Genomic DNA, 12,741 nt, shown 5'->3' with positions numbered 1-12,741 from the left:
CAATTCACTCTATGATGCATTTTGCTCTCGTGCTTCACGTACTCACAGACCTCCAGACAGTGGAACTCTCATGTATTGTGGTTGTATTAATGGACTATCGTGTACTAAACAGCTAACCTGTTGGATTGGGTTATTTGGCATGTCTGCCTTCCACCCAAGCTATTTTGCTATGTAAAACCGTTAAATATCCAGCAGTTGGGGGGCGTGTGATTTGCCGGTGTGGATGATATTGTTGTTCAACCGTTCTATTGACTTTAACAAAAAGCTTTTCAAACAGCACAGTTTTGGGAAGTACTGAATGAGACAGCAAAATCTCAAGGATGAAAGGATGCCGAACTATGGAACATGAGCCGTGTGACCTATGAGATAAGAAAGCTCTGGTTAACCTTTCCAGTAAGTGTGGAGGAGTGAAACCAAGATCCTGCTGTCTCTGGTCCATGAGGGAATTCCTCTCCAGAGCACAGCCATGGCGCATGGATATGCAGTTTGAAAGTCTGTACATGACCATTGCTCCGTGTAAAATTGAAATAATAACGAAGGTACAGCAGGTAAAGAATGTGTGCAACTGTATGCTTTGTGTTGAGAACACACACACATGACTAAGGCAGACAGTTATCAGCAATTTCACTTCTGAGGTACACAGACAGCTTGAAAGAGAGACATCCAGACAGCATTACATTACATTAAACACATTATATTTCAATTGTCATAGGCCTGTAGACTTGTCATAGGCCTCTCTGAACCACAACGGTCAGCTTGATAGATGATACCATATGACATGATCCCGACATGATCTGAAGCCATGATTTCTGACTCTGTTGTTCAGGTCAGAATATGGAGCTCCCTGCTGCTCTGAATTTCTCTGGGACTGACATTTCCCTCTAAACTCTTCAAGCTCTCTGAACTTGCAGCCAGCGTCAGTGATGGCCGGCGGAGAGCCTCCTGGTACTGGGGCCAGGTCTCGCAGACATGGTGCAAAACACGGCCGGTGGCTTGCACTCGCTGCATCAAGCTCTGCAGAGCGCCTCCCACTTTCTCTGGGGAGCATGATGTTTGGTACACGCCCTGTCGAACTGTGAGTAGCTTCTTCGTCCAGCTCTGCAGGGACACAAGGTGAGCCAGGTTCTGGCAGAGAGGAAAGAGACATGAGGAGGGACGTTGTAGTAGCCTCAAAAACGTTGAGTGGCGGAAAAAGATTTTGGGTTGTCCCAAAAATGATGTGACTTTTTTTTCAGTTTTGAACACATTCTCTCATTTGTTAACTCCGATATCAACAATGTTGAGAACTGACCTGTTGGAGCTGTTACTAGTTTTTCTGGTAAACGACAAACAAACAAAAACTGCCAAGATTTTTCATGATAATGTCTGAAAACTGTACATTAGGGCTAAGTGTATTCTGTGATGGCTAAAGTGCAGGACTTGTGTCCCAATGGAAAACACTAAAGATAAGGACTAATGCAGTATGTAATTATCAAAAAGAAAAAAGTGCACTCAAATTGCATTTCATTGCATTTCAGCACAGCATTAGGTGCTCATTACGATGAGTAATACAATGCAACACTCACAATTGCATGACGTGTGGCGACGTATGGGGGATATTTATAGAGTAGGACCATCTCAGCATCACATGACAGTGCGCAGTGTGTGATTTGTCTGTACCATCCGTTTTGATACAGTTGTTGAGAGCAGCTGCAAGGAGAGGATGATGTCCTCAGGCAGAACGGAGGATGAGAACCAAATTCAAATTTAGATTTCTTGCTGTTGCTTTCTTCATTTGTTCTGCTGGACATGGGATCACTTCCTCTTTCTTAAAAAGTGGAATATATGTGTCACAGTTCAGTCAGCAAAAAAGGATGATGCCAGACTAAAAACTTTCTAATCTTGTTTCCTAACCGCAGTACATTTGATTTTAAAAAATGAGGGATTGAAATGAATGAAAAGTAAGGCTTAACAAACAAGCTTTTACAGTGTCTTTGATGAGTGACGTGAACTTCCACTCAAGTGAGATTTCACTCAAGTCAGAGGGATTGCTGTCCAGAGGCGGCCTGCTTCTTGTTGCTCGGTGTTGGATGCGTTTTTTTGTTGATTCCTTTTTTAAAATATTGTACATTTGAATTCCAATACCACTCCAGAAATAAAGTTCTGCAGTTTGTTTTCAGACAATTTATTCTGAGGAGTGCCAGCTTTATATAGCGGCACTTCCTTTCTTAAAACTGACCTGTGCTCCAAACTTGAATGACAAGAAACGGATTTCCTTTGATAAGACATAGTTTACGATCATTGTAGTTTCCCTTCTGCTGCTTATGTTTCACTGGTTGAAAGAAAGACCAGCTTATACAAAGAAAGACGCAGAGTGAATAAAAAATGTTTAGACTGCTAAATTAAACTCTATTTAAATGGACTTGTCTCTGTTTTCAAAATTAAAGTTCAGTATTCATTATCGCTACATGATTCAGAATCCATTATTAAAAAAAACCAAAACACTAGTTGAGACGTCAACCTTGTAACTAGTAAATAAACCAATGACAGAAGAGCACAAAATCTATAGACTTTAAAAGAGTCTTGTCTGCAAGACTCACCTTGTCCTTGATGTCTCGCAGGCTGATGAAGTCAGAGTCCAGACCATATCTGACGCTGCACAGTTCAGTGATTTGCTGCCTCTGCTGAACAAGCCTTTCACTCAAACCTGCCCGGCTCTCCTGTACCTCCCTGATCTCCTGCTCACCCTCTGCCACATCCTGAAGAAAAGGCTTCAATGTAAGGGAACTCTCTGTAAGAGCTAAGACAAGTACATTGCGGCTCACTCACCTTCAGTGTTTCTTGAATCTTTCGCTTCAGGCCGTTGATGGTGAGACTGAGCTGACCACTGCTCATCTGCTTGTGAGAGTTTTGATTGAGGATCTCACTACGCAGTTGGATGCTCTCCCTCCTGGCTACAGTTGCCTCACTCTCCCTCAGAAGTTTCTCCTGCTGCTTCTTCAACTGGTTCACTCGCACCTAAGCGGGAAAATACACCAGACACTCCTGAGATCGGTCTGGTGGAAAAGAATACTTGTGGGGCAGAACCGCATAGAAGTGTGACAGAGCCTGGTGGTAGATAGTAGTAGCTTGGTAGAATCAGAACCAGAGATGGTGGAGACCAAGACTAGATCTGTCTCATAGAAGACAAAGACACCAACAACAACCGATTGGGGAACAAGTTGGATGGCTCTCACAGAACGCAGAAGTGAGTTGGCTCGGCCACACGTGTATAAGATCAATCCCAGAACTGCAGACTGTTCCAACAAACATTTGTGAAAGAATGTGCCGTCTTCAGGAGCTCTGTGAATTCCAATGTGGAACTGTCATAGGATGCTACCTGTGCAACAAATCCAGTAGTGAAATTTCCTTGCTCCTAAATATTCCACAGTCAACTCTCAGCTTTATCATAAGAAAATGGAGGACTTTGGGAACAATAGCAACATAGCCGCGAAGTTGTCTGCCATGTAAACTGATGGAGAGGGGTCAACGGATGTTGACGCATAGTGCAAAGAGGTCGCAGACTTTCTGCACAGTTAATTGCTACAGAGCTCAGGGTTTCCATGGCTGAGCAACTGCATCCAAGCCATACAGCACGTCACCAAGTACAATGCAAAGCACCGAATGCAGTGGTGTAAAGCACCTGCCACTGGACTATAGAGCAGTGGAGACGCCTTCTCTGGAGTAATGTATCATGCTTTTCCATCTGGCAATCTGGACGAGTCTGGGTTTGGAGGTTGCCAGGAGAACGCTACATTTCAGACTGCATTGTGCCAAGTGTGAAATTTGGTGGAGGAGGAATTATGGGGTGGGATTTTTTTTCAGGAGTTGGCCCCTTAGTTCCAGTGAAAGGAACTTTGAATGCTTCAGGATACCAACACATTTTGGACAATTCCATGCTCCCAACATTGTGGAAACAGTTTGGAGCGTCCCCTTCCTCTTCCAACATGACTGTGCACCAGTGTACAAAACAAGGTCCATAAAGACATGGTTGACAGAGTCTGGTGTGGATGAACTTGACTGGGCTGCACAGAGTCTGGACCTGAACCCGATAGAAGACCTTTGGGATGAATTAGAGCGGAGACTGAGAGCCAGGCCTTCTACACCAACATCAGAGTGTGACCTCACCAATGCGCTTTTGGTAGAATGGTCAGAAACTCCTATAAACACACTCCCCAACCTTGTGGACAGCCTTCCCAGAAGAGTTGAAGCTGTAGTAGTTGCAAAAGTGGACAGACATCATATAGAACCCTGTGGGTTAGGAATGGGCTGGCACTTGGGTTCATATGTGAGTTAAGGCAGGTGAGCAAATATTTTAGGTCATATAGTGCAGTTTTGATGCCTTAAGTGAGCATGTACAATGTAAAGAGTTGTGAGAGGTCTGTCCACACTTTTGTCCTGTACTGTATGTTCAGTGCAACAGATTTTAGTGGGCCGGTCAGGACCCAGACGTCCAGTGCCAAATTTTTGACCCAGGTCCACCCCTGCACCAAGGTGGCAGAAAACTGTTATTATCATCCTGTTGATATCCAGTTTGAATGTAGTGTTGTTTTTGTATTTTGACTTAATACATTTGTTTTACTGTGTATATGAAAAATGTATGAATGCTGCTGGAGATTAACTGAATACATATTCAAGTTAATTTGACGTAACATTTCTGAAGTGTATTTTAAAGCAGTGGTGTTAGGTGCTTGACAGCCATACTGTACACGTAAATGCATTGATCAAATCTGACCTCACCTCCATTCGGTGGATCTCTGCCTTCATCACCTGGATCTCTCCCTGACCAACTCCAGAGTCCACAGTTGAATAAATCTCTTTGGCAAGTTGTGCCTTTCTCTCCCACAACATGATTTGTCGTCTGCGCACAAGAAGTGACTCCAGTCACAAATGCTTCTGAAGAAGACACAGAACGAGCTGATTCCAAAACCTACTCAGCTTCAAGCAAACTGTTGATGAGTTGCTCCTTGTCCTCCTGGGTCTTCTCTTGTTTCATCAGGAGCTCGAAAGACTCTTGCTCTTCCTCCTGAACACACAAGTCAATAATTATGTCGCAGCAACGCTAGCCGTCGCCACATACTGAACATGAAAGCTGTGCCTTGAGTCTGTGAATGATGTTGTTCTCCATCAGCATGTTCTCCTGCTCCAAGGCTTCAGTCAGATGTCCACTCTTGTTCACAAGGACGTTGAGCTTCTCCAGCTCTTTTAGTGTCTCTGAATTCCTCTCCAGCTCGGCCTCTTCCCTTTGCTCTACTTCTACCTCATCTGTTCAGGCAGTCAAAAAGAACATGACTCATATCTGACCTTGCCATCACAAAGCAGAATAAAATGTGTCATACCCTCCAGACGAAGGGTCTTCTGCTTCCTGGCTGTGAGCTCAATCTGAAGGTTCTGTAAGGTGTCGCTGTTGGCCTGCAACTCCTCACTAAGTCCCACTAGCGTTCCCTGTCTGTCCATCCACAGCTGCTGGTTCCTTCTGATGTTTGCACCCAGGTCTTGAATCTCGCTGCTCTTTGCATCCAACTCAATTTGCATTGGACTAAGATCCTCATTCTGAAATGATAGAGAAGCATATTTGTGGAGTCTATTGAAAGCTTGACAAAGTACAATACAAGTCAGAAGGAACCCTCACCCCAGTGGAGGCTGCTATCTGACTGATCTTTCTGTTGTACGTAGAGATGGCCGTCTGTTTCTGCCCAATAAGTGTCACTGAAGACGCAACCTTGGCCTCACTGCCGGTGACCATCTTGTTTAAGGTGCCGATCTCTTCCTCGAGGGCAGTCTGGATCAGCTCCAGGCTGTCTAGACGCTGTCCTAACACACTGCTCTCTAATCCAGCACCTGCCAACTCATTTTCCAACTGCCACGTCAGGGAGACCTGAGGGGCAAAACACAAGATGGTTAAAAACAACAATAGGCTGCTGAATAGAAGCAGTATCTGAGAACAACATGACAATGTTAGAGAGAGCAGAACCAAAACATTCATTGCTTCCCGTGTATAAATAAGGCACAGAAAAATACCATGAGTGACACTCATCAGGTTTCCTCTCGTAGCAAGAGCTCAGACAGAAAATCTGTGATATTCACTCCTCATCACTGCCATATTCCTCATCCAACTGTACAAGTTGATTCAACAAGTACCCTGTGGTCATTTCATTATTTTTTGTTTAACGACAGAACAGCTGAAGTCTGTTTCAACAAATTGTAGTCCAGCCACTGTCGAACAGGTTTCCCCAACAAGAATAAATGTATATATGACATGACATTTACTGTACAAGCATGGACCACAAGTTGCTTGGAAATAAATAACCTTTTTCCCACACACTTGCATGTGTTTAGTTATCTTTATGTGAATGTAATTTGCACATGTGGCGCTGTGCACTAAGGTTCGTGTCAGTGGTCACTTTTGAATGCAGGCAAATGCTGTGACCTAATCCTTGTAAAGAACATTATTCCAGTGTCCAGTTTCACAGTCTTCTGTAAAAAGAAACCCAAACTCATATGACAATCCCTACATTGCCCACTGCTGCTGCTGCTGATGTGCAGCACATGCTATCTTCACCTTCTCCTTCTTGAGCGACGCTGTCCTCTCAGCCAGGCGCTTGGAATACTTGGCAGCCTTATTATGGGTCAGCTTCTGCTCCATGGTGGCCATGATCTGGTCCTCCAGGTCCAGCCGCACAGCGTTTTGCCTCTCAAGCTGTCTCCTTTGATCATTCATTTCAGTCTGGTAGGTGCTGAGCTCCTACCGAAGGTGAAAAAGAGGAAAAACAGGAAACCATGATCCCCAATCCAAGGCAACCAGGAATGACAGAGGTCCTCCAAGAGATGAGGAGCCTAATAGACCAATACTAGAGCACTCAGAGTTATTATGAATTTGTTTTTTGGGTTTTTTTTACATTTGATATGCTTTTATCTTACTAAACTCACCCCATCTAATATGCCCCTGCATTACTGCCCTTCCAGGAATCATGAACTGGTGCTCACCAGGATTCTGCATCATGTCATGCTGTCACAGGATCTAACCACATAGTCACTAGCGAAAATGTGGCAGAGCTGACAAATAACGCAACAGTCACAAAGAAAGGAGAAGTGTGAAAGTAGGCCTGGCAAATGTACAGTGAATGAATACATTTAATGAAGAGAATAGACACAGTCATATTTTTATCTTCATTCAATTATCTAAACTAATCTATTTCGTAGACTTTTTATTCTTACAGATTTTTCTACATTACATGTTTTTTAAAGACATTATTATGCATTAAATTTTCAGTTTACCACAGTCATGTTGTTTCCTTTATAATATAGCTATTTTCCTCAATATATTGCTGTAGTTGTGGCATAGTTGAATCAGGGAATGCTTTTGGAGCACAGCAAACTCTGAACTGGCGTGTGCTTTTACAGGGAAGGCCACTTTGGTTAACACACACTATTGGCCCCTGGATGGCTCTTGGCCTCAGTCAGGTCTCCCGTGTCTCACATGTTGGGTTCAGTATAAACATGACACTTGTTTTGTGTGGTGTGGCAGTGCTTGTTTATTTTGGATAGATGATCTTAGATGAAGATCAGAGTATCAGGTTGACAAGCTTGGTGAGGCAGTTACCTTGCTGAGCCTGGTGAGGGCCAACTCGGTCTCTCGAAGAGTTCGGACGCAGGTGCTGTAGCGTGCTCGTAGAACTTCCTGCTGTAGTTGCTTCTGACTGATCTGATGATTGGAAGTGGCACAGTCCATCTGTGCCCAGTTAAGACGCATCATCAGTGTCTCGCTCTCCTCCTGTTCCTGTATGGTGGACTTCTTGTAACCTTCAAGCTGTCTGTCCAGCAAGATCACCTGGTGCTCCACCTCACTGAAAGAAACAGTGAGGAGAATTTCTCCGACTGATTCTGATATGACTATCAACAGTATTCAATAGTTTTTAGTTGTTTTTTTATACATTCAGTAAATGGGGGGAGAGTTGTTCATTTTAAAAGTACTTCTTGAACAAACATCCAAGCAACATGACCTTGAAGAGCAAGAAGAGCCCCTCTGAGAGATCTTGATTTATGTCAACAGACAGTCATCAAAACCAAATTTAAAACATGAACATGTGGTCCTCACCTTATGGCGGCCTGCATGGCAGTAAATGCCTCGTCTCGTCTCTTCAAAACCAGCAGACTGTTGTTCCACTGCTGTAGGAGCTGCTTCCTCACCATGGCTAAAGACTGTGTCTCCATCTTAACCTGCTCACACACGCCACCACAACCAGTCAATGTTTTGAGTATGGTGACAGACGTAAGTGAGTAAAAGTGTCTTCAGTCGAAGGTCAAAACGATTTCATCTATGTATTCATAGTTTTCTAGAAAAGAACTGCAGTTTATCGTGCTGAACAATTGGCACTAATGATCAGAGGCTAGAACAAATGAATGCGATTTTTGGAGACATTTAAATAAATGACATTCAGTCCTGAATTCAGTGGCAGGAAGTGAAGAAGTGAGCTGCCATATCAAGACAATGAACGCACTCTTTGTTAAAAGCCATTGCGTGTCCAGTCTTTACCTCCGAAAGTGACTCTCTAGCTGCCTGTGTCTCCTCTGCCAGCGCCTCGGTCTGGACCTGGTACATGTTGATCTGCTGGGTCACTTTCTCCAGATCATTTGTCAGTCGATCCACATACAGGTCCTAGTGGCGACACATTATTGCACATTGATTTGTTAACCACATGTGACAGAAAAAGAATTTTCATCTGGTCACCTGTTTGAGCTTTTGGTCTTCAGCCTGCACCTTCTCTGCCGCAGCTTTGTGTTTGACGTTCTTCAAGGTTTTGACTTTGGATCTGAGCTCCATGCTGACTTGTTTGGCAAAGAGCAGTTGCAGTGTCAAGCGTTTCATCTCCAGCTGCAGCTGGGACTCTAGTAAGCAACAGAGAATCAAACATAAATATAGTTTTCTCATCTCACCCAAGTAGCTCTTCATCAGCAAGCATCAACATGAAGCTGTCTAATATTTACATGGCATGAAAATGAATGGCTGTTGAGATGACCCCTTCGTGGTCATAATGACGCAGTTTGACAAAGTTGCTGGTGCAGTTCTACACAGCCATCATCCAGTCCATCCTCACCTCCTCTATCACCGTCTGGTACAGCAGCGCCACCTCCAGGGACAAGAGCAGACTGCAGCGCATCGTATGTTCTGCTGAGAAGGTGATCGGTTGCAACCTGCCACCTCTTCAGGACCTGTATGTCTCCAGGACCCAGAGACGTGCAGGTGGGATCAGAGTTGACCCTTCTCACCCTGGTCGTGGACTGTTTGTCCCCCTTCCCTCTGGCAGAGACATCCAGACCTGAACCTCCCGTCACAGCAACAGCTTCTTCCACTCGGCCGTCAGACTTATGAATCTGTGATCAGCCCTTGTTATTTTATTTTATTGCACGATGTACCAAAGGCCTTTCCTAGGTCCTAGTAGATCCTCATTAACATTGGCAATAAAGTTGAAATGTGATCCTTTTTCATTCTGAAATTTACCTGACTATAAACATCTGTCCAGTGGCTGATGATGTGCTCCCATCACACACACTATTTCAGCCAAATTCAAATGATAAAGCCAGAAGGAGAGCGCATGTTCGTCAGGATTGAAGTGACACAGGCATGCACCTGATCGGCTTTGAAGTTCATGCCTAGTTTCAAAAAAACAGTTGAGCCGTGATCTCACACAAACTGTAGCTGTGCAACTGAGGTTATTAGCTGAGCATAGTCAAATGTTTTAAGTTGTGCATTGATCAGCAAAATGACTCAGTGGTTAGGGGCCGCAGTAATGTTGTAGTCAAGCCCACACCTATCAGGACCAAGACACCATCAAAACTGGAGAGTACCGAGACCGGACCAAGATATTTGGAGGTCGAGAGCGAGATAAGACCAAGACAAAACATAAGGAGTGTTGAACTGATCCACAAATGATCCACAGTGGTGCAGGCACACATTAACCAGTCAGGTTTCTACTGAAATATTCAGCACCAGTCAGACGAACAACAGTCTTCAGAGACCTTATTGGTGCTTGGGTATCCTCCTGAGACCTCTGATAAATATCATAGAGAATGCACAACAAAACTCAACAAAAGGCCAGAATCCGTCTTTTAACAATTATGATAGTGTTCTCGATTGGTCACTTCCGGTCTTGAATAGAAATCCCGATACTGAGACAAGACCAAGGAAAAATGCTTTCAAGAACGAAACAAGCCGTAGACCCTTCCAAATCAGTGGTCTTGAGACTGGTCCTGAGACCAAGACCAATCGTGAGTACGAGGCGGGAGCACCATTCCAGGCAATCGGGCGAGGACGGTAGGAAGATAGGAAGGATGGTGCCTTCCTACCGTCCTGCATTTTGTAAATTCACAGATGGATCAGCAGCCATCGTCATTGCTCACCTTGCACCCCACTTGACGTTCATCTCTCACATGACATGTTCTCACTCCCAGTGCGTCATATATATTATCATAACAGTCAGTTGAGTTAAAATTAGATATAGCTACATGGGAGGTGAACTTCTGTAGAGGTTGGTAGTTTGTTCTAATCCTTTGGCTGGAAGAGAAGCGCGGTAGGCAGGACGAGGAGCGTGTCTGTCCTGCTGCCTCCTCAAACACGGTCTGTGAATCCCCTTGAAATACTTCCTTAATCCCATGGCGGAATGTATTGACATTGGGAAGTGGACTTTGGCATCCTATGCAGCATTGTAGCAACACCCAGTGTAATTCACTGAAGAGATCTTGCGGTTTGGTGTGGATTTTTTCTGAAAAAACATAGCTGAATGAAGAAGATAGCCGTTGTTGCCGCATCGTCGCGTTCGTTGTCCATTCTCAAAGTGTTGGACACAGAACTAGACAGTCACTCAACGCCTCAGGTGGGATAGCGCGGCCACCAATTTTGCTAGCACAGCATGGATGAAATGGTCTATGTGCGACCCCACCCCTACTTTAAAGTTTCACAATTGATATTTCATGATAAAAAAAAGCAAAATGGCTCACCTGTCACTTTAGCTTTTGCAACATGGTCATGTTTTATTGAGTCCCGTGATTTAATGGACTCAAGCTTCTCTTGTATCTGCTGATTCTCTGCCTCAGCCTGAATCTTATCCTGCTGACAGCCCTCAAGTTTGACCTGCAGTCTTGCAAGGTGCTCCTGAACCTGGAACATCTCCACACCAATCTCCTGCAGGGCCTTGGAGTCAGACTTCTCCATAGTCATCTAAAAGCCAAACAAAGAGGACACTGGAATCAAATGTCAATGTAACAGCATCACTCAAAGAGTCAATAAGAGACAAGAGTCAAAAGTCGATAGCCACACTCAGTGGTATTATTCTGTGTGGCTAGACGAGAAGTGTACGAGTCAGGATGCAGACATTGAAAGTGATGGCACTACACCCCCTCCAGTCAGATCCAACCAAAGAAAGAAGAGGAAGCTGGATCTCGAGGACACGTTACTCACCATCTCATTTATTCCCATGTTGATTCTGTCCAGCTGCTTGGTCAGCTGCCTGCTAAGAGCCGTTTGCTGCCTTCTGACCAGCGGCTGCAAAGGAATAACGCCTATGAATTAGCAGTGGCAGTTAGTTGTGATGTGCCACACAAACTCAATGATTTTCCTGTTTTAGAAACCTGTGTTAATAACAAATTGAGAATTTGAAGCTACAGACGTGTTCAGCATTCAGAATGATGAAGTCCTCCTCTTGCAATGGCCGCTCAGCCGCCATGTTCTCTGGACTGTTGTGTCCTGAAAGGTTCCACATCTCTGAATCCTGACCAGAGTTTTCTGCAAGAGTACAGTGAAATGCTTTCTAGATATTCAAAGCAGGGGCTTTAAATAGATGAAAACAAAGTGACAGGGACAGAGGGCATGGTAAACAGAAGGCGCGACAATGTTTCATCAACATCTTCCAGCACAAGACTGCAACTAACATAAGTTCATTCCACCTTCAGCCTTACAGTAAGTACAGTGGTGTACATGTATCTTACCAAATCTGAACTACAAGGCAACAAGAATGGTGAAGTACTTCCCAACAAGATCAGATTTTTGGGAAGCTGCGGCGTCACCGGAAGACTAACGCATGGGGTACCATAGGGCTCTAAATGGATCCCACAGCCATTTTTCTCAGCAGTCTTCAGTCTTGCTGATAAACCGTATTCTCCTATATTGAATATACTTCAATAGGACTGACCTAAATGTCCCGTGTCGAGGAAGACTCCATGAGACGGGTGTGGCTCAGGGCTTGACTTTGGCCGTTGTGACATTGTTCGAATCTGTAGGCAAGAGTGTGATGTTCAGTATTGTCAATGGATTTAATGTGACTGACTGGACTCATTTAAAAAGAACGCAGGATCATACAATGTCAGATCACACCATGCATCGATCACATTTTATGGAGCAAACTGTCAAACGGCACACTGGCCAGGGGGCCCAGTGGCAACTGTCAAAAGAGCAGACAAACTACAGAGGGAGAAGCAATAGATGTTGGACTGAGGGTGTGTTAGGGAAAGTGCTATAAAATTATAATTTTCATTCCGGTGGATATCTATAGAAAACCTAAATACACACTTTGCCACTACAGTAATTCAATTGTATGTTGTATTGTATAAAATCCAAATGCCCCCTACTTGAGAACAAGACCCCAAGATTTGTAAACATCTCCTCTTGAGGCAGGAAGTCCTACTTCACCTGGAGAGAGCAATCCATCCTTTTCTGGTTGAGAAACA

General features: G+C 44.2%; 1 protein-coding gene across 1 annotated transcript; it reads right to left on the bottom strand.

The window, feature by feature from the left end:
* Positions 1-822: 822 nt before the first annotated feature.
* LOC128755065 (coiled-coil domain-containing protein 40-like) lies at positions 823-12,271 on the bottom strand. The gene is made up of 17 exons (XM_053858275.1): positions 12,207-12,271; positions 11,685-11,800; positions 11,477-11,560; positions 11,017-11,236; positions 8,750-8,907; positions 8,555-8,677; positions 8,117-8,238; positions 7,622-7,865; positions 6,581-6,763; positions 5,651-5,896; positions 5,358-5,571; positions 5,117-5,283; positions 4,953-5,044; positions 4,759-4,879; positions 2,809-2,997; positions 2,580-2,738; positions 823-1,125 (listed from the first exon to the last, which is right to left on the bottom strand). The coding sequence occupies exons 2-17, from the start codon at positions 11,775-11,777 to the stop codon at positions 823-825; spliced, it is 2,718 nt and encodes a 905-aa protein (XP_053714250.1). The 5' UTR covers positions 11,778-11,800; positions 12,207-12,271.
* Between the last annotated feature and the right edge of the window lie 470 nt (positions 12,272-12,741).

The sequence above is a fragment of the Synchiropus splendidus genome, chromosome 2 (genome assembly GCF_027744825.2).
Source record: "Synchiropus splendidus isolate RoL2022-P1 chromosome 2, RoL_Sspl_1.0, whole genome shotgun sequence".
NCBI lineage: Eukaryota > Metazoa > Chordata > Actinopteri > Syngnathiformes > Callionymidae > Synchiropus > Synchiropus splendidus.
The sequence above is the reverse complement of the archived record's forward strand: the minus strand, read 5'-3'. Positions and strand labels throughout refer to the sequence as shown.

Coding starts and splice junctions, on each gene's coding strand:
- LOC128755065 (XM_053858275.1), bottom strand. CDS start 11,777: ATGTGGAACCTTTCAGGACACAACAGTCCAGAGAACATGGCGGCTGAG. Junction 11,237..11,476: donor ACATGGGAATAAATGAGATG/GTGAGTAACGTG, acceptor TTTGGCTTTTAG/ATGACTATGGAGAAGTCTGA. Junction 1,126..2,579: donor TGCGAGACATCAAGGACAAG/GTGAGTCTTGCA, acceptor CCTCTCTGCCAG/AACCTGGCTCACCTTGTGTC.